This window comes from Sciurus vulgaris (assembly GCF_902686455.1).
Source record: "Sciurus vulgaris genome assembly, chromosome: 5".
Taxonomy (NCBI): Eukaryota; Metazoa; Chordata; class Mammalia; order Rodentia; family Sciuridae; genus Sciurus; species Sciurus vulgaris.
The window spans coordinates 133589789-133610069 of record NC_136465.1 but is presented as its reverse complement, the minus strand read 5'-3'; the positions used below and the strand labels follow the sequence as shown (position 1 = coordinate 133610069).

The 20281-nt window shown below is 33.3% G+C and overlaps 1 protein-coding gene across 4 annotated transcripts in view; it reads right to left on the bottom strand.

Annotated features, from left to right (window-relative positions):
• Nucleotides 1–20281, bottom strand: part of TBC1D15 (TBC1 domain family member 15) — a 67870-nt gene that overhangs the window by 31945 nt on the left and 15644 nt on the right. For 2 of the 4 annotated variants that reach the window (XM_079142407.1, XM_079142410.1), the window contains exons 2-9: nucleotides 19970–20068; nucleotides 19725–19799; nucleotides 17633–17771; nucleotides 13157–13367; nucleotides 3431–3533; nucleotides 2253–2303; nucleotides 1749–1946; nucleotides 46–174 (exon numbers count right to left, since the gene is read on the bottom strand). In XM_079142407.1, coding sequence (XP_078998533.1) covers nucleotides 46–174; nucleotides 1749–1946; nucleotides 2253–2303; nucleotides 3431–3533; nucleotides 13157–13367; nucleotides 17633–17771; nucleotides 19725–19799; nucleotides 19970–20068 — 1005 coding nt within the window. The remainder of the gene's footprint in view (nucleotides 1–45; nucleotides 175–1748; nucleotides 1947–2252; nucleotides 2304–3430; nucleotides 3534–13156; nucleotides 13368–17632; nucleotides 17772–19724; nucleotides 19800–19969; nucleotides 20069–20281) is intronic. The other 2 variants (XM_079142409.1, XM_079142408.1) reach the window with 2 other exon arrangements.

Below are 20281 nucleotides of genomic sequence, written 5' to 3'. Positions count from 1 at the left end.
TAATATAATCACTATAACAATCAATGTTAAGAGGTTTTAAATTACCCCTCTAAATATCATCTGCTTCATATTATCTACATTTAAAATTCTTCCTTCGGAATCAATGTTCTTAGACCATTCTTCCAGTGATACTGGCTCTCTCCTTTGAACAACAGGGCGTTCTCCCAAGTCAATCTAAAATAAGTAGTAAAAATACTTCTTTAACAAGTGAGATTAAATTGAGGTATATAGAAATACTATTTTTCAGACCTGAATACTAAGTCTTTCCTTATTTTCAAGTGTTTAATCCACGGATTATAAACTAGCATTACATACACTTCCCCCTCCTACTAAAGAAACAACTGGGTTACAAATTCAGAGATAGAAAATTCCATAGACTAAAAACATTTGTCATTTAAAAGAAAAAAAGTTCTTTGTTCTTTTGGGATTCAATTACATAAGTACAAAACATTGAACATGTAAACTGTGAGACCTTTCAAATCAAATAGTATGCTACATTGTTGAAAAAAAATTTTAAAAGAGAATACATAATAATTGTATTAACAAAGTTTGTAATTTGTCAACCATTAGCTCTGCTTGGCATTTTCTAGTTTTTTTCATTTTTTCCAATTCAATTAACACATTTTGGTAATTTAAAAATTTAAAAATATCAATTCCAAAATAAAACCTTTAATTAAGCACTATAACTTAGATATTTATAAATTTCTTTCTATAAGTAAGTCCAGAATCACAAAAAAATCAAAAATTCTTGTTGCACATATAAAAAGATATACCATAATTTAGGGCCAAATCCCATTTGACTTAAAAAAGAAAAGGTTCACATGAAAATAAAAGCCCTGGAAGAGTGTGTCTCTGATGCCTACCAAGAAAACATACAAATCAGGAACAGAACCCAGGGGCAATATGAAAAGTTCATCAATCACTTACTCCTATGCACTTGACGAAATAACCTGTTTGCTATTATTAAAAGGTAATGAAAGTACTGTCATGTATAACTACAGAGAACAAATAAAAAATTTTAAAAAATTTTTAGTTGTAAATGAATACAATACCTTTATTTATTTTTATGTGGTGTTGAGGATTGGACCCAGTGCCCCACATGTGCTAGGCAAGCACTCCATAAGCTATAACCCCAACCCCAGCACCCCCCAAAATTTTTTTAATTAAAAAAAAAAAAAAAAAAAAAAGGTGGGGCTGAGGATGTGGATCAGTGGTAGAGCACTTGCCTAGCATTCCTGAGGCACTGGGTTCGATCCTCAGCACCGCATGTAAATAAATAAAAGGTCCACCTACAACTAAGAAAAAAAAAGTAATCAAAGAGCTGGATATGGCAGTATAGACTTATAATCCCTGCAACTTGGGAGACTGGGTGGGAAGATTCCAAGTACAAAGCCAGTCTCAGCAACTTAGCAAGACCCTGAACAACTTAGGGAGACCCTATCTCAAAATAAAAAGGGGTGGGGATGTAGCTCAGTAGTAAAACACCCTGGGTTCAATCTCCAGTACCAAACAGGGGTTGGGTGAAGTAATAAAAGAATTAAAGAAGTAACAAAACTAAAGGAAAGTATAAAATGGGGAATAATCAAGAATATGGTGGCAAAGAAGTATTAACTATCAGATATCTTAGCAAAAAGCTGTAAAAACAAGTTATGAGAAAGAGACAGATGTCACTAAAATTGAGTCTCTATTTCTATGGCATTCAGTATACATATTCCCATTAAAATTGTATTAGTATAAATTCCACTCACTCTTGTGATGACTTCAAATCCTGGTTCTTCTTGCTGATTTATTTTTAGGCCTGGAATAGCATCACTAAGGAAATCTGCCATTTCGGAAGGTGGTCGTTGGTGTGTAGAGGGATCACTGCCTCTCAAACTATCAAAAATGTAGTTTGTCACTTTGGAAAATCCTACCATAGTTGCTGTATAAGGATCCTTTTTAATTTTCTATGTAACAGGAAGAAAAATATTAGCATTATTCACTCAAACTAAGAATAAAAATATTCCATTATAGGCAAAAATAGGAAAAAAAGCAAAGCTTTTTTTAAAGAGGATAAATCAGAACTAAAAGTGTTCTAAGATTATCTTAATTTTTTTTCTTGGAAGAAAAATTTAAATTTTCTAAGCCAACCTTTTATTTGGTCAAAATAGTATAATAAACAGCATGAGAATCTACTGATTAAATTACAGGTAAACAAATGATTTGTAGGCTTCATCCAATCTGCATATATCAGAAATATATGCAGTGCTTACTTTCCAGTGGTGAAGCGCCCACAACAGCTTTCTTCTGTCTAGCAGTCTTGCCTTCACAAAAAAAAAAAAAAAATGTATTTCTTGAAGTGTGTACTACCACACTAGCACAAAATTTGACAGCTATATTTAAAAGCTGGGTATTTAAATAGTAGCTGACATTTTTAACCTAATTATACTGATGGTAAAAATCACACAAGAATAATTTGTTCTGGGACAATGTTGTCCTAGAAAACAGCAAAAGGCTTTTTCTACTGTTAAGTCCTAGGGTTATTTCTGAAACACAAGCGCCTGTTCATTCACATTTAGTAAAATTTTATTAAATAACTATTTTATAATAAGAAAATCTGTCCCTTCACTTTTTATTTTAAACAATTTTAGCTTACAATCCTCCTTCCTAAAAAGCTCCCTCTTTATTTCATTAACTTTTACATATTCAAAAACAATCAAAAAGTACCTAAAGTATAATAAATGTTCAAACATTTCTTAAATAATGAGTGCATAAATAAATGAATAAGTAACCATTTCATTATTTCACATAGTAATCTGAGTGAAATTCAGTCATGTTAAGAGCACAATTTTTAGCTAAATGCAAGAAAACACTAAAATACTTTTAGGATAATTAGATTACCATGATCCCAAAATAACCTACGTAAATTAAAAATAAAAATTCAAACCAGATTTTCCCTAAATTGATCATTTAATGAATTCAAATTTGTTTACCCTTTGACTCTTCTCTTAATCAATGAACAGCATAATAAAAATCTATTGACATCCAGTTTCAGTATTATGATAAAGTGAAAAATTGTGTTAAGAGTAACTAATAATCAAGGAAGCTTCTGGGACTTGCAAATAATATAGATCTTATTACTCTTTCTATAAAATTACACAGTATAGTTCCATAAAGATTTACACACACAAGTCTCATTCTGTATATTCTCTGAGAAGGTAAAAGGTAGGGGACATATAAAACATTGAGTCAAATTAATAGATTAGCAAAAGATAGACTTAAGAAACATACTTGGGGGGCTGGGGATATAGTTCAGTCAGTAGAGTGCTTGCCTTGCAAGCACAAGGCTCTAGGTTCAATTCCCAGCGGAAGGAAGGAAGGAAGGAAGGAAGGAAGGAAGGAAGGAAGGAAGGAAGGAGGAAGGAAGGAAGGAAGGAAGGAAGGAACATACTTGTATTAAACCATATGCTGGTTCATCAAGAAGATTTTCAAAAGACTGTGAAAGACTTTTATTCTGACAATTCACAAGAAGTGTTCTTTTATCCTGTGGAGATCTGTAATGAAAAGAGGACTTATAAAAACTACTAGCATACTACATTAATCACTGCCTACACAATTTACTAATGCATACTTTTCTTAGCAAAAGAAAAACTTAATGTTCAGTTCTAGAAGTATCCCAAATAGTTTAGCAAATATTTAATAACTATTTTAAATGAGTTCCAAAATTACATCAAATAATAAATTAGCAAATATTAAATAAACAAATTGTATATAAAAAATAAGTATATTTTTATTCCAGGTAAAGCCAAGATGTTTAAATTGCAATGAATCCAAATTCTTGTTTAGAATTATAGGAGAAAAGTTTTACAAAATGTCTGCCTTTATTATCATAAAAATTAAAACAACTACATATGATATGAACAATATAGAAAAGCATGTCTTCTTTTGAAATGGTTCCCAACATCATTCCACAGCTTGGTAGTACTGCAGAACAAGATGTTAAAAATACAGATTCATAGTTATTGGGTAAAGATCATTAATCATGCCAACCATAATTATCAATACACACATATGAACATATTTAAGATTATTATGTATCATTTAGTAACAGTATATTCTTAGTTTTCTTATTAAAGCTCTGAAAGTCTCTCTCCACATTTCTTAGTAATTACACAATAAATAACATGCTTTCCAAAGAGACATCTAGTTTCAAAAAATGAGATTAATTATCTAATCTTTTTTCTATTATATATGGTAAGTTTTTAGACTTAGTTGTAACAAACATATAACTTTTGTTATTAAAATTAAAATTAAATTGCTATTTTGCTATTACACCTCTAGTATATTATAAGTGTTCAAGATCTTTAATAACAGTCCTCGCTTCTCCATCCTAACACAACAGGATGCAACAAGAATGCTACAGAGAATGTGAAATCCAAAATAGGATCTTATTCTTACATAGTCAGAAACAACACTGAATCTACAGAGACAACGGCAGTTAATAAGTCCACTGGTTTTTTGAGAGCTGAGGTTGGTCACTGACATGAGGGAGAAATGTAGTTGAAAACATTAAATTTTCATCAAACACAATTTCCTAAAAATTTGGGGGATGGTGGCTAAGATGAAGACTTACAGATTCTCACAAGGCATTTTTTTTTTTTTTTTAAATGATGGGCCAACTTTTAAATGTAGCTCAGAAAAGAAAAATAATTAATACAAGAACAATGTTTTTTCTTAGAATAGTAGCACTGTTAGTACTGTGGTTATTTTGTTTCTAACAATAAATCACATCAAATTATTTCTTTAAAATACTAATAAAAAGTGGTCATGAAAATCAAAACACTACCCATCACGATGGACATGACAATGCAACCTTTGGTTATTTAAGCTTAGATAACTCTACAGCTCCATAAAAACTATAGTGGCCACTAAACTGAAGATGGGAAGAAATAACTGACTTACCAACAAGCAACCACAAAAACTACTTAAAAGGAAATATTTCATTTTTTATACCTAACTCTGTGATAGTAGGCGGGGGAACCACAGCAGGAGAAGAAATAAGAAGAAATTTAAGACCTGACTGTCCTGAAGGAATCAACAAATATTAAAACATCAGTCAAGGGACAGCAGCACCATGCTAGGCAAATACACTCACAAAATGGGGACTGTCATTACAGAATATTATTACAACGTTTCTAACCGCTAGGTCATCACACTGATTTAATCCACAAATATGTATTCTAGGAAGCTGATCTTTTATGCCAATATTATTCAAAATGTTCAAACTCACTGCAATAGTAAGACGAACTTTTAATGATACTAGTATCATCAATTCTATTACAACCTACTAAAGAGTTTAAAGAAAACCACAGTCTAATGTTGGCAAACTCTGCAATGTATCCCAGGCTTTGGAATGAGTATCTCCCAAAGACCTCAGAATAAATTTTGAAACTATAAACGAACAATGTCTGTATTCTCAGATGAAGAAATAGCTGTTTTATATTGCTACTGAGACTGCCTAATATGTAAGGCTAAAGAAATAAAATAACATTGTAAGGGATACCAATAAAAAATGTGAATAAAAATAGCTGCACAATATTTACAATAACAAAATGTATCTAAAACCTAATCTTGTACATGGTATTATATTATATTATTGTACATGGTATTATATTATATTATTATATACAACCCATCTGGTTTATTTTTAGGGGAATATTTTACTGTTTAGATATTTACATATTAACGTAAAAATTGCCAAATATACAAAATATTACTGGAATCACAGGCCACATTTATATCATTGCAAACAACTTGATTCAATAAAATAAGAAAAATGTACTTGTGATTCTTTTTTTTTTTTTTTAACTCAAGTGAATATTATGTTTTAAGTGATGATAAATCAGACAACACTTATAAACATCAGTGAACGTGATGCCTTGTTTTCCCAGGACAAGAAGACCATTTGAGAAATATTAAGCCTCAAGAAACTGGGTTATTTTGCACTGGCTGATCAGGTTTACAAGAATGAAAGAAAAGCACTGATGGCCTAGCCTCTTCCTGGCTCCTGTAAGGCTGGGCATCTCTAGCAAAGGCAATCTCTGCTCAACCATATGCAAAGCCCTTGCTCCTGTGGCAAAAGACCTACTGTTTAGGGAGGAATATTCAGTCATTAGGTGTGGATTAGGACGACAACATGGCCAAAGGTACATGCAACATTCTTCAATTTGGCTTAATTTAAAAAAACAAAAAAACAAACACAGGGGGCTGGGGCTATAGCTCCGTGGCAGAGCGCTTGCCTAGCAGGTATGAGGCTAGGTTCGATCCTTGGCACCACATAAAAATAAAAATACATAAAACGAAGGCATGCTATTGATCCAAAACTCAAAAAAAAAAAGGAAAAAAAAACAGATATCTAGTCTAATTAATTCTCTTGGTTTTGAATTCTCAAAAAGATGGGAAGGGTGACATCCTAATGAAACTGAAACCAAGTTTTTCCTCAACTACTCTTCTTTGTGGTTTCTTTAACCACAAAACAGTGACTCTGGGAATATCATTTTGCTTGGGATAACTGCTCCAGGGACAGGAAATGAGACTCCCCATGCTGACACACCTCATACAACAAAAATTTGAGGATGATACTTGGAAGCTTTCATTTCTTTAAACTTTAAATTAAAAATGCCAAGAATTTTATTTACTTCGATCATAACCAAGGGCCTTCAAATTTTTTCTGTGTAAACTTGTTCACTAGTTCTGCATCATGTGGCAAAAGCTAAAGAAACCAGGTTTCTCAACTAATTATTGTGACAGGAATATATTAGCCTCAGAAGCTAATAATCAAGGTGGCCCATTCTAGTACAGTATAAAAAATAATAAAAATAAGGAAATTTTTAATTTTTTCTTAAAAGTAAGACAGAAATGAATATAACAAAAATGGCTGGTACAAATTTGGGGATTTTTTAATATTGGTGACTATTTGAAGGGTCTTTATTCTACTACTTAGACTCATGTAATCTCTGGTGGGCTATACAGCATAATATAACAGGAATAATTTGTGACAGGAAAGGAATAATTTGTGACAGGCAACACTTATTTTCAACCCAGAGAAGAGAGAGGTGCCATGAAGATAAAAATATTAGATGTGCTGTTCTTACACATTTTAGACCACTTGTGGGCAAAAAGTAAACCGCCCCTATACTGTCACAGGAAAATATACAAAGGAGTAATGGTTGACATTAGGGAGTAGTTTTCAAAATAGTTACTTCAGACAACAACCTCTTCCCTCAAGAACAGTCACATCCTGGTGGGTCATAAACTTAATGATTAAAAAAGAGAAAAAGAGAAGAAAAAAATAGATAAGAAGGTTAATCTTTGACTAGATCATTAAAATTTACAATTAATCACTTACGCGCACCTCTCAATCCACTTTATTATCCCTTAGTTGGCTTCATTCTTACCTAATGTTTCAATTACAATTGCATACAAAACTTACATATTGTCCTATGTTCTTATTGCACTATGAATGTCTTATTCAGAGTATTTACTACAGCTGGTTTTACATTTATTTAATTGATGTTTGTCTCTCCCACAAAACTACAAAGTCCACGAAGGAAGGGACCATACCTTTTTGATTACTACTACTTTTTCTAGCATGCAGCACTGTTACATCTAAGAAACAGCAGGCCATCAAAAAATATAAAAAAAAGAATGAAAAAAGAAAAATACATAGGAAGGAACACCAGTTCCATGACTTTGTGTTTCCAAATGGAAATAAGCACTTTTAAAAGAATTCTCCTTCCTGGGACCATCTCTGCTGAGGTCAGCAGACAGCAAGGAACAGGCTTGTCATAACCCTTTCTACATGGTCTCTCATGAGCCTCTATGCCAACAGAGAATGTGCTTTTTCATATGCTCTCATTCTCATGGCAAGCAATCTTTGCTTGCTAGGGTTGCCTGTGGTTGTCAGAAGTGACAATAACTGAGTGAGTTCAAAATTAATGTGAGGTGCTGAGTGTGGTGGTGCAAGCCTGTAATGCCAGTGACTTGGGAGGTTGAGGCAGGAGGATCACAATTTCAAAGCCAGCCTCAGCAACTTAGTGAGGCCCTGAGCAACTTACAGAGATGCTGTCTTAAAGTAAAAAATAAAAAGGGCTGAGGATCAAGATATAAAATTAACACCCATAAATCAATTTTGTTCCTATATACCAATGATGAATCAGCTGAAAGAGAAAATAGGAAAACTATCCCATTCACAATAGCCTCAAAAAAAAAAAAAAAAAAAAAAAACCTTGGGAATGAATTTAATGAAAGAGATGAAAGAGAAAGACCGCTACAATTAAAACTGCAGGACCCAAAAGAAATTGAAAACATTAGAAGATGGAAAGATCCCCATGCTCTTGGATAGGCCAAATTAATATTGTCAAAATGGCCATACTACTAAAAGCATTATACAGATTTAATGCAATTCCTACTAAAATTCCAATGATGTTATTTCATAGAAATAGAAAAAGCAGTCAGGAATTTCATTTGGAAAAGTAAGAGGCCCAGAATAGTCAAAGCAATCCTTAGTGAAAAAAGTGAGGCATCACAATACCAGACCTCAAATTACACTACAGAGCTACAGTAATAAAAATGGCATGGTACTGGCACCAAAACAGACATGAAGACCAATGGAACAAAATAGAAGACACAGACAAACCCACACGTTTTAGTCAGCTTTTTTGCTGCTGTGACTAAATGACCCAACCAGCAAAATTGTAGAGGAAGAAGCATTTGAGGGATCACAGTTTCAGAGGTCTCAATCCACAGACAGCTGGCTCCATTCCTCAGGGCTCGAGGTGAGGCTGAACATTATGGAGAAAGAGTATAGCAAAGGGAAGCAGCTCAATCATCAGGAAGCAGAGCGACAGACTCTGCTTGCCAGACATCCCAAAGCCATGCCCCAATTCCCACTTACTCCAGCCACACCCACACTTCAGCCACCACACAGTTAACCCCATCAGGGATTAATTCACTGATTATGTTAAGGCTATACCCCAATCATTTCTCATCCAACTTTCTTGCACTGTCTCACATGTGAGCTTTTGAGGGAAACCTCAAATCTAAACCATAATACCGCATAAATACAGTTATCTCATACTAGACACAGGCACCATAATGAAATACATCGGAGAAAAGATAGCCTCTCCAACAAATGATGCTGGGAAAACTGGAAATCCATATGTAGCAGAATGAAATTGAACCCTTATCTCACCCTGCACAAAACTCAAAGTAGATCCAGGACCTAGGCATTAGACCAGAGACCCTGTGACTACGAGAAGAAACTGTAGGCCCAACTTTCCATCATGTCAGCTTAGGAAGTGACTTCCTCAACAAGACTTCTAAAGAGCAAAAGAGAAAATCAAGAATCAATAAATAGGATGATATCAAACTAAAAAGCTTACTCACAGCAAAGGAAATAACCAAGAACATGAATGAAGGCCTATAGAATGGGAGAAAATCTTTGCCACCTGCACCTCAGATAGAGCACCAATCTCTAGGATATGTAAAGAACTCAAAAAACTTAACACCAAAAAAAAAAAAAAAAAAAAAAAAAAAAAACAATAAATAGGCAAAGGAACTGAATAGGCACTTCACAGAAGAAATATGATCAGTCAACAAATATATGAAAAAAAATTCAACATCTCTAGCAATTAGAGAAATGGAAATTAAAATTACACTGAGATTCTATCTCACTCCAGTCAGAATGGCAATTATCAAGAATACAAGTAACAATAACAGCTGGTGAGGTTGTGGGGGGAAAAGGTACACTCATACTGGTAGGACTGCAAATTGGTGCAACCACTATGGAAAGCAGTATGGGGATTCCTCAGAAAACTTGGAATGGAACCACCATTTGACCCAGTATCCAACTCCTCAGCATATATCCAAAGGACTTAAAATCAGAATATTACAGTGACTCTGCCACATCGATGTTTATAGTGTACAATTTACAATAGCTAAACTATAGAACCAACCTAGGTGCCCTTCAACAGAAGAATGGATAAAGAACATGTGGTACACATACAGAACGGAATATTACTCAGCTACCAAGAATGACTTTATGACTTTTGCCAGTAAATGGACAGAACTGGAGACTGTCATGCTAAGTGGAATAAGTCAATCTCAAAAAACCAAAGGCCACATGTTCTCTCTGATATGCAGATGCTAACACACAATAAGGGTAGGGGGGTGAGGGGGGAAGAAGAATCAAGTTCACTGAATTAAACAAAGGGGAATGATGGGAAAGCATGGAAGAATGAGAATAGGAAAGACAGTAGAGTGAACAGGATATAAATTTCCTATGTTCATATATGAATACACTACCAGTGTAACTCTACATTGTGTTCAACCACAAGAATGGGATCCTAATTAGAATAAGTTATACTCCCTATATGCGTGTATCAAAAAACACCCTACTATCATGCATATCTAAAAAGAACAAATTAAAGATTTTTATTAAAAAAAAAAAGAAAGAAATGAAATTGAGGCGGGTAAGGGCTGAGGATGTGGTTCAGAATCCTGGGTTCAATCCCTGGTACCAAAAAAAAATTTTTTTTTTCCAAATAATTTGAGGTAAATTATGAGGCCACAGATTTAAGTCTCACTAATAATGGTATTTTTATTACTACCTCTGCTTCTTGTATTTACTTCTCAATTTACTTCTCACTTGTTTACAAATTCAGAAAAGAAAACTAAGCTCACTAACTACCTCATTAAAATTCTACCAATGCATATCACTATAATTGCCTAAGTGCTTGTTGACAACTGTCCTTAAACCTATCAAGGACAGAAAATTTTATCTTCTGAATTTAACATGCCTATCTCTTAATTTCCTTTCAGAGTTATACAAATCTACAATTTGTTCCTCACAATAACCCTTTTAAAGTCAATCATCAAACTGATAATTACCATGACATCTATTCATTCATCTTTTACTGTGCATTTATCTATATGTAACTGGAACTATGACTCGGAACCAGGGGGGGAAATGAAAACAAGACACAATGTCTATCCTTCTGAAGCTTACGTCCCATAGCAGAATGCAAAAGAAGTAAATAGGCAAAAGTATTTTATGTTCTTAAGTGACATGAAGGAATCAAACAAAGAAGATAGGAGAAACATTAGATGGTGAAAGAGTGAACTAGAAAAGTCCCTCTGAGGAAATACTAAACTGAGACCTGAGATAAGAAAGAGTGGAGAAAATTCCAGGCAAAAGAAACAAAATGTGTAAAAGACCTTAAGACATAAAAGAATTTAAGGAATTTTAGGAACTGCAAGAAAACCATGTGATAAGAACACAGAAGAGAATGGTAAGAGATGAGCTTTAAGATAAAAACAAAGCAAAGATAGGACAGGTTCTTGTTGACCATCATTAAGAAGTTTGGATTTTATTTACTGTGGCACTGAGACTTTTCTTCAAGTTAAATTCCTATATCCTTCAAATATCTTCCAAACACCACTGTGATCCCTTTCCTTACACTGGATAGTTAGTCCAGCACATTTAAAATGCAGTACTTAAAACTAAGCCTGCTTCTCTAAAGTATGACCTTACTAGTAAAGAATAAGACTCCTTGCCTTAGATATTATGCTTTAATTAACAGTCTCAGATCAAATGAGCTCTTGTGAATTATGTCACAACACTGATACTAAGTTTACTACAGTGCTAAACACCCTCCACTCCAGTTGTTGATGCTGCTACTCAGTCAACAGCCATGACCACCTTCTCCAACCATGACATTGCCCTTTCTGACATCTGCTTTAACCTCTCAATGGTAACCTATTCACAGCTTCTCTCTTCAAAAGCAAAACCCCACATACCAAACAAGCCTGACTTTTTTATCTTAATGGTATCAAACAGCATGCCTAGTGCCAGAGTTCAAAGTAGGAAAGAAACTCAGGCCAGAAAATACACAATCAAAATTTTCTGGGTCACTCCCATCCTTAGGTAATCTAAATTTGGTCAAGGTGCTATTAACTCTACTATAAAGCAAGGACATTATTAATGGAGTTAACAATTACCTACTGCAGTTCTTACAAGCCAAAAACCTCAACTTCTCCCTTCTCAAATTTGATTTGTGATCCAACCAATTTCAAAATCTGGTCCTACATATTTCTGCAATACCTCCATCTTGCCTGCCACTCTCCTAGTTCCAGTCACCTTAATCTCATCTCAATGAATGGAAACTGCCATCATGTAACATGATCCTTCATGCTCTGGCCTTTACACAGTTCTCTGGCTTCATCTATAACTTTAATACTTTTCCATTCCCCACATTTTGCAGACCTGTAATACTGAACTACTTTGTTCTGTGATTACATCATGTTTGTGCTCTTCCCTCTACTAAAGCATCCCTCCCACTAAACTTCCATGCTAATGGTTCCCTAATTTTTCAGGTCTCAATTTAGATGCTACTGCTTCCAGAAAATCTCCTCTGATCCTCACTTCCCAGTATTAATTATGTATCCTTTCTCTATTCCTGGGAGCTCCCAAAGTACCCTGCACTTCTTCCATCTTAGTTCTTGAGTTTTAATTGCCATTTACTTGTTGGCATCCTTCACAAGACCATAAATTCTCAGAGACTGAGTAACGTGACTGTTTTGTTCACTCTCAGTATCAAGCAACTAGCATGGTGATTGAGAAGAACAGACATGCCCCTCCCCACCAAAAATTGTTGGGCATGAGAGCAAGAAAGTATGTGTACAGATGAATAAATGAGACAAGATTTTTGAAAAGTGAGAAGGCCCTGTCTTCCAACTTACAAATAATTTTATAAAGGACACAGGTTTGCGTGAACTTAAAAGTTCCAACATTATAATTATAACTGCATGTTTAACAGAAAATAAGAAGGTAAGTTAGTAAATATAGAATTCATAAATTACTAACACATCATCGTTCAAACATAGTAATATTGAATTAGTCTTTTCTTTAAAACACTAATAATGTGAAAACATCTCAGACTGAAATCACTAAAATGGCAAAATTTTATTTGGTCATTGATCTAAAGTTAATATCCCAGAAATACTAAAGATGCTCAAGCCCTCATATTCACTGAGGCCCAATGAAATATAAAACTAGCTTCTTTGGGGTTAATACAACAATCCAGTTTCAATAAGTAGAAAATAATTTGATACTTACTCACACAATACCACATATTTTTCAAGAGATTCAATCAGTAGTTTGCTATCTCCTTGATGAAAGTGCAGAGCAGGGAGAACGACGTCATCCTTTAGACAGAATACCAAATACGTCCAGCCCATACCCTCTTTGTTTTGCTTGATTGATTTCAGGTCTGTCAAACTGAACAGGAATGACCATTTGCTTTTCCCATTTCTATGACTTGGAGCATCTTAAAAACAAGAAAGTGGGGCAAAATATTTTTGTTCACCTTTTTAAAGGTACTGACAGTGCTCTTCATGACTGCCTAAGAGAAATCTGTTGCACCCAAGGAATCACTATAGCATTCATATTTCTATGGCTTCCACTTGTATTAGAAATGGCAACATTTTCTTAAAAATAATTGTTTTTAAAATAACTACTCTGCCATGAATAAATCCAAAAAATGCTATCCCTATGTAAAATATAAGCTTTGCCCAAAAATGACCATGACTTTGGAAGCAGGCTGGCTCAATTCAAATTGCAGCTTTATCACCTTACTAACAGAATAATCTGTGGCAAATAACTGAATGTCTTTGAGCCTCAGTTTCTTTAGCTATAAATGAAGATAATTATACTTACCTTCCAATACTATTCCAAGAATTAAGAGATAATACTTGCCAACTAAGTGGTATAGGCCAAGTATATAACAAATAATAAGTGTTAATCTTTCCCACGTCATACAAATAAAAGAGTAGCATAATTCTCTTAAGAAAATTATTTTTTAAAAATTTTATTTCTTCACTTACTTTTGTAATAATTTTTAAGAGACTACACTAATAATAACACCGATTTAAAAAAATAAAAACACTGGAGTGACTATATGGACACTTTGCAAAAAAACAAAAAGAAAAAAACTGGGGGAATGAGGATGAAAAGACGTGAAAGCTTCAATGAAATACACTTGATCATTTTGCTAAATTAAGATCTCAGTTCAAACCAAACTATAGTTATGTAAAATCCAGCATTTTCTGAGTTTGTGGTATGTTTACAGAAGCTAAAATCCTAAGTTCATAAATATTTTCATAATTGTTGACAAATTAAAGATTAACTATTAAAATAAAAATTTATAAAACAAAGGAAAAAAGTATTTTTACTAATAACACTAATACCTATAATTAATTTCTAATCTAAAATGCCACTTATTTTAATAATTTAACTCAAACACAAGCATGTCATGTCTGAAATTTTAAACTTTTCTAATGTTATGTATAAGAAATGTCACATTATTTTGTTATTCAAGGTCTTTAGGAACTGTCCGACATAATCATCATCAGTTCCACAAGGACAAACCACATAGGAGACAACTGCCTACAAGACTTGATCAAAAAGACCAAACAGTATTGACCTGCATGTATGTCATCTACCTACCTAATTAGGAACACTATAGCTCCATCGTCTCCAACAAAATTTCCTAAACTGACAAAGAGAAATCCAGCTTACAGAAACTTCTATGTGCAAGGAATATAGGCATCATCATTATTTCATGAACATTTTAACAAGTACCATTTGAAAGATATCCAGAAAGGCTCAAGTAAATTGATCTATATTACACTGATGTGCCTAGCTTCCACACCAGTTTCAATGGTGAACTTGTATCTAATCCTGGTACTAGATTAAGTGCCATGTGCCCACCTGACTACTTTACATAATATTTCACTGGAATAGAGTTCATATACTATGAGCTATATAAGCTATACTACTATAAGCTGATTCCAAGTGAGAATATTTCTAGAATTCCAACGTATCCACAAAGCATTTAAGTGTGAGTGTACCTGAACTACTTAGAAAGCATACTACCAAATTATTTACAAAGACTAAAAATGTCTTCTAGAAAAACAATGAAAAACTAGAGACAATATTTTAAATTATTCAATTGTACCAAGAATATTTAATCTAAATTAATATAAGAAAATGGTATGGAGAATTTAAAATAGTACACACTAGATATGAGTTATAGAAATTTGTGCATTTTCAAAAGTAAAGATTTTACATAGATTTTCCCTTCTGAATGGAAGAGACACATTACATACTATATTCAAAAGGGAATATCTCACATATTTCCTCATATAAAGCTCTAACAAAGATGAGAGAAATATTTTAAGTTAATTCTACAAGTCCCTCCACTAGAATGTAAGCTTTATAAGAATAAGAACTTCATGTTGTTCACGGGTATATCCCCATACTTGAAGAGTGGCTAGCATAAAGCAGGTACTCAAAGATGCATTTTCCACTAATAACCTAATACCAAATCAACATAAAAGTAATCTTCAAGATATTCTACTGCCAACAGCTACCAAGAAATAGAACTGATTATAAAGAAAAACTAAGAAAGTCAAGGGTTAACTTGAAATGACCTTCCTTCTCCATAAAGAAAAGGTAATTAAGTAGTTCTAATAAACTTATTATGTCACCAATCTTCACACTGACATGGGAAAACTAAAGAGTAATACAAAACAGTTCAGTAAGTCTCCATAAGTCTTGAACAGAATTAACATCAAAGGCATGACATTTCATTTGGATAAAGATAATAACTTTCAACAGTTTGTTTTTGTGGGAAGAAATATTTTCAAAACTTAATATGGTATATAAAAACAAGGACTTTAGCAAAAGAAACTTATGAAATGTAAAGTTAAATGCTCTTGATTAAAAAGTTAAATAAGTCCTCAGCAGTCAAATTATTTAAAGCTTTGTCCCAAGTTTTCTTTCTGCCTCCCCAAAAAAGAAAAAAAAAAAAAAAAAAAAAGGTAGAAAAATAAATAAAATTTTTTTCCTCTGGGGGAAAAAAACTTTAATAATATGAACATATTTCATAAAAAGTTCTAAGAAATTTAATTTCTCAGGAATTGTTTCCTTGACTTTTAACAGTTAACAAAATAAAGTCTTTAAGTCTATTTACTTTATAAGTCATTCTGTGTGACCAAGTCACATAAGCAGTATTTACATCTGTGGTTTTTTGCAAAGCTCAAGAAGCTCAGAAGTTCTCAACTCTGACCATACATTAAAATCACCTGAAGACCTTTGGATAAATACAGGTGCCCATGCTCCCTCTCTCAAGTCTGAATTTTGGTTTTGGTTTCGGTTTTTTTAAAACCTAACTTCTCCAGATAAATTCAAAGTGCATCCAAGGCTAAAAACCACTAATACTAAAGAGATTTATATTGCCAGACTATGCTTTTCTCATCCATATAATTCTTCATTTGTTTATCAAAACTTTGAAAACTTATTTCTTTTGTTCATTCCTGTGGTCATTCACCTTTCATTTTGAAGGATTTAAGTTTAAAGCATCAAGAAACAAAAAGTATTTCACACAACCCAATCTTAAAATGATTCTTACAATCTAGTGTAGAGAAGTAAAAAATCATCTCACCACCCACATTTACTAATGTTTTCATCTTTCCTTGATATTCTGTTCTGGTTCTGGTAAGAATATTCCATTTTAGTAGAAAGAGAAAGCCCAAATGCCTTCCCACCCCTCAAAATGACACACCAATGCACGTGCTGTTACCAAAAGCTTGTGAAATACTATTTACTTCTTAAATACCACTATTTCCTAGACATGATGAAGTGCAAAGTATAACTACAAAAGTGAGAATAATTCCCCAGGCCATACATTAAAATCAAGTTTACTTAAAAAAACTTCTAGACAAATACATGCACCCATATATTCTGGCCAGCCTTTGAACAGATAACCATGTATAATTTCTAAAGTCAGGCCAAAATCCCAACAGAGAAAATACCCTTTCCACTATAAAACACAAAGGAATCAAAAAAAAAATTTCTTAATGTGATATTTTAACTCTATACAAGTATCAATATTTTAAAGAGATCACAGATAGGTCAGCCACATCACAGATGGGCTACTTAAATCATATTTCACATAGTACATACTACCATACAGTACCATATGTATGAGCTATTTCCTTGATATAAATTAGCATATACAGTAATGTCAGGCTGGTAGATTAGCTCTTATTTTGTTAACTACATGAAGATAGTCGGCACCACCTAGCAAATATGGATTTAAATATAGAAAGAGAAACAATAACTTAAAATAAACAAAGGGGAGACTAAAATGATCTGTGAAGATTCCAGTAAATGTTCAGAGTAGAATGGTACAGTTTAGTAGTATACTCCATCTCCCCCTGGTGCTTTAGGATGAAAAAACATGATTTTTAAAATTCCAGCTTAAGAAAAATGCGCATGAAAGACAAATGATTATCTAGAGGGTTTCTATTTTTTTGCCATTAATAACTACAAAATAGAACAAGTATTTTAAAATTCTTGTTTAAAGTCACAACCAACAAAATGAGATGAAAACAGATTATAAAACAAGAGTTATACATATTGAAGCATCAGATCATCCTCCTGTCTGAGGAGCATTAAAGAATTTTCTTTGTATCTTTAGCAGTATGCTATAGCAAATCAGTTCAAGATTTCAAAAAGTTTTATTCATACCTCCATTGGTATGTGGTTTCTTTTTAAATGAAACTGTATTAACCATATCCCACTCAGCTTCATAACTGTTCAGATGTTCTGATCCTCGATGAGGTCTTTCTTTTGGGGTCTGGGTCCATTCTACTACTGAACTGGAGTCCTAAAATAATTATAACATACAAAAGATTTAAAGTCTGACACTAGAATTTAATTTCAATCCATACTATTTCAGCCTTCTATTCAATTAAGTTTGTAAGTTGTGGTAGACAACCAAACACTATTGCCTATCCTTATCTCCTTTGTTCATCTTTTCTTAAAAAAAAAAAAAAAAAGAAAAGCAGGCCTAGACTTCCTTGCAATTAGGGCTGCCAATGATAATACATGCAGAAATCTATCAGTGCTTCTGGAAATGCTTTGGTTTCATAATAAAAGTTCAGTAAGATTTGACTGTGATTGCCCTGAGAGATGAAAAGTCTGGTGTAATCAGTTTTCTGGAATAAACCTACGACTCAGGATTTGTGTAGGTAATATGTGTCATCTGGATGAGAATAAATAATATAAACAAAATCTTGTAGTAGAAAACATAATTTTTACAACTCAACAACAAAAAGACAATCAAATAAGCAAAGGATTTAGAATAGGCATTTCTTCAAAGAAAACACACATATGAACAGATGAAAAGATGTTCAGTATCATTAGTCATTAGGGAAATATAAATCAAAACCATGACCACATACCACCCCAGCTATGGGTTGAAGTGTGTTGCCCTGCCCCTAAAGGAAAGTCTTAGAATGTGATTTTATTAATCAAGTTAAAATGAGGCTATATGAATGGGTCCTAATTCACAAGTTATTTAATCAAGTTAAAATGAGGTTATTAGGATGGTTCTCATTCAGTATGACTCATATCTTATTAAAAGGGGAAATCTTAACACAGACATAAACAAATGGAAGATGATGTGAAACACAGGGAAGAAGAATGTCATCTAGAAACCTAAAACTAGAAGGAGAGGTAAGAAACAGATTCTCCCCCACAGCACTAAGAAGGAAACAAAGCTCCTGACAACCCACCTTGATTTCTGACTTCTAGCTTCCAGAACTGAGACAACAAATTTGCAATGTTCTAAGCCACCTAGTTTCTGGTGCTTTATTACCACAGCCTTAGAAAACTAATACAACTTCATACCCACTAGCTTTACTAAAATTAAAAAAGACAATAACAAATGTTGGTGAAGATGTGAAAAAACTGTAATACTCATATATTGCTTATGGGATTATAAACTAGTACAGTACAGCTACTTTGGAAAATAGTTTGGGTGTTCCCAAATATTAAAACACAAAAATTATATGAACCAACAATTCTACTCCTAGGTATATACTTAAGAGAAATAAAAACATGTTCACACAAAAACTTGTATTTAAATATTCATAACAGCATCATTTATATTAGCCCCCAAATGAAAACAACCCAAATATGTCCACCAACTAATGAATGAATAAACACAATGTATATTCATATATGCATTGTTCAGGGAAAAAAAAAAGAGAACTGTGTTATAACATGGATGAACCCTGAAAACATTATCTAAAATGACAGAATCCCATCATGAGAAACCACATAATATATGATTGCATTTATATGAAATGTCCAGAATGGGCAAATCCTTAAAGACAGAAAACAGAGGTTGCCAGGGGTTGGGAATAGGTGACTCCTATAAAGGGTGACCGCTAACAGAGTTCCTTTTGGGGGACTGATAAGTGTTCTAAAATTAGATACTGGCGATGGTTCACAACTCTGTAAATATAATAAAAAACTGTAAACTGTGTATTTTAAGAGAATGAATAATATGGTATATGAATTATATCTTAATAAGCTGTTATTAAAAGACAGCATACCCTTGATCATATTTCGGGCAGGCGGTATGGGGGACTGAACCCATGGGCATTTTACTACTTAACTACATCTTCAAATCTTTTAATTTTTTAATTTTGAAACAGAATGTTGCTAAATTGCTCAGGCTGGCCTCACCCTTATGATTCTCCTGCCTCTGTCTCCCAAGTTGCTGGGAATACAGCATGTGCCACCATGCCCAGCTTCTTTTTTTCTTAAATACCTTTCCAGCATAGAGAATACTAGAAGAATCCAATGCATCATCCAATGGTCTCCAGTCCACTATTACTTCAGCATCCTAGAGAAAGAAAATAACATTTAAATTTAGTATTCAGCAATATGGTACATTATCAATCCACTTATTACTGTTCAATTATATAATTGTATCTTACACATCAAATCCAAACTTTCTAATGTCACAATGAACCCCTTCCATGAACTATTAATATTATACATTTACTAGCTTACCTTTTCTAAAACACGTAATATTCCTGAAATTAAGCTGTCTTGGTCACTGGTCTTTGCACAAGATGAGTGAATATATACCCCTTCCTGTTCATATATAACCTGAAACAGCAAAAATATAATTAAGAAAAAGGTAGAAAGAAGTGTAACTTTTTACATTAATATCTCTAATTTGAAATTTTCAAAGTGAAACAACAAGTACCTTACAAAATGTCAAAGATGCACTTAGCCTGTGTTCTATGTTCCTTAACTGTTAGGTACATTTTTTGCAGGACAAATTACATGTCCAGAAATTCACAATTCTAAGCTAAATGT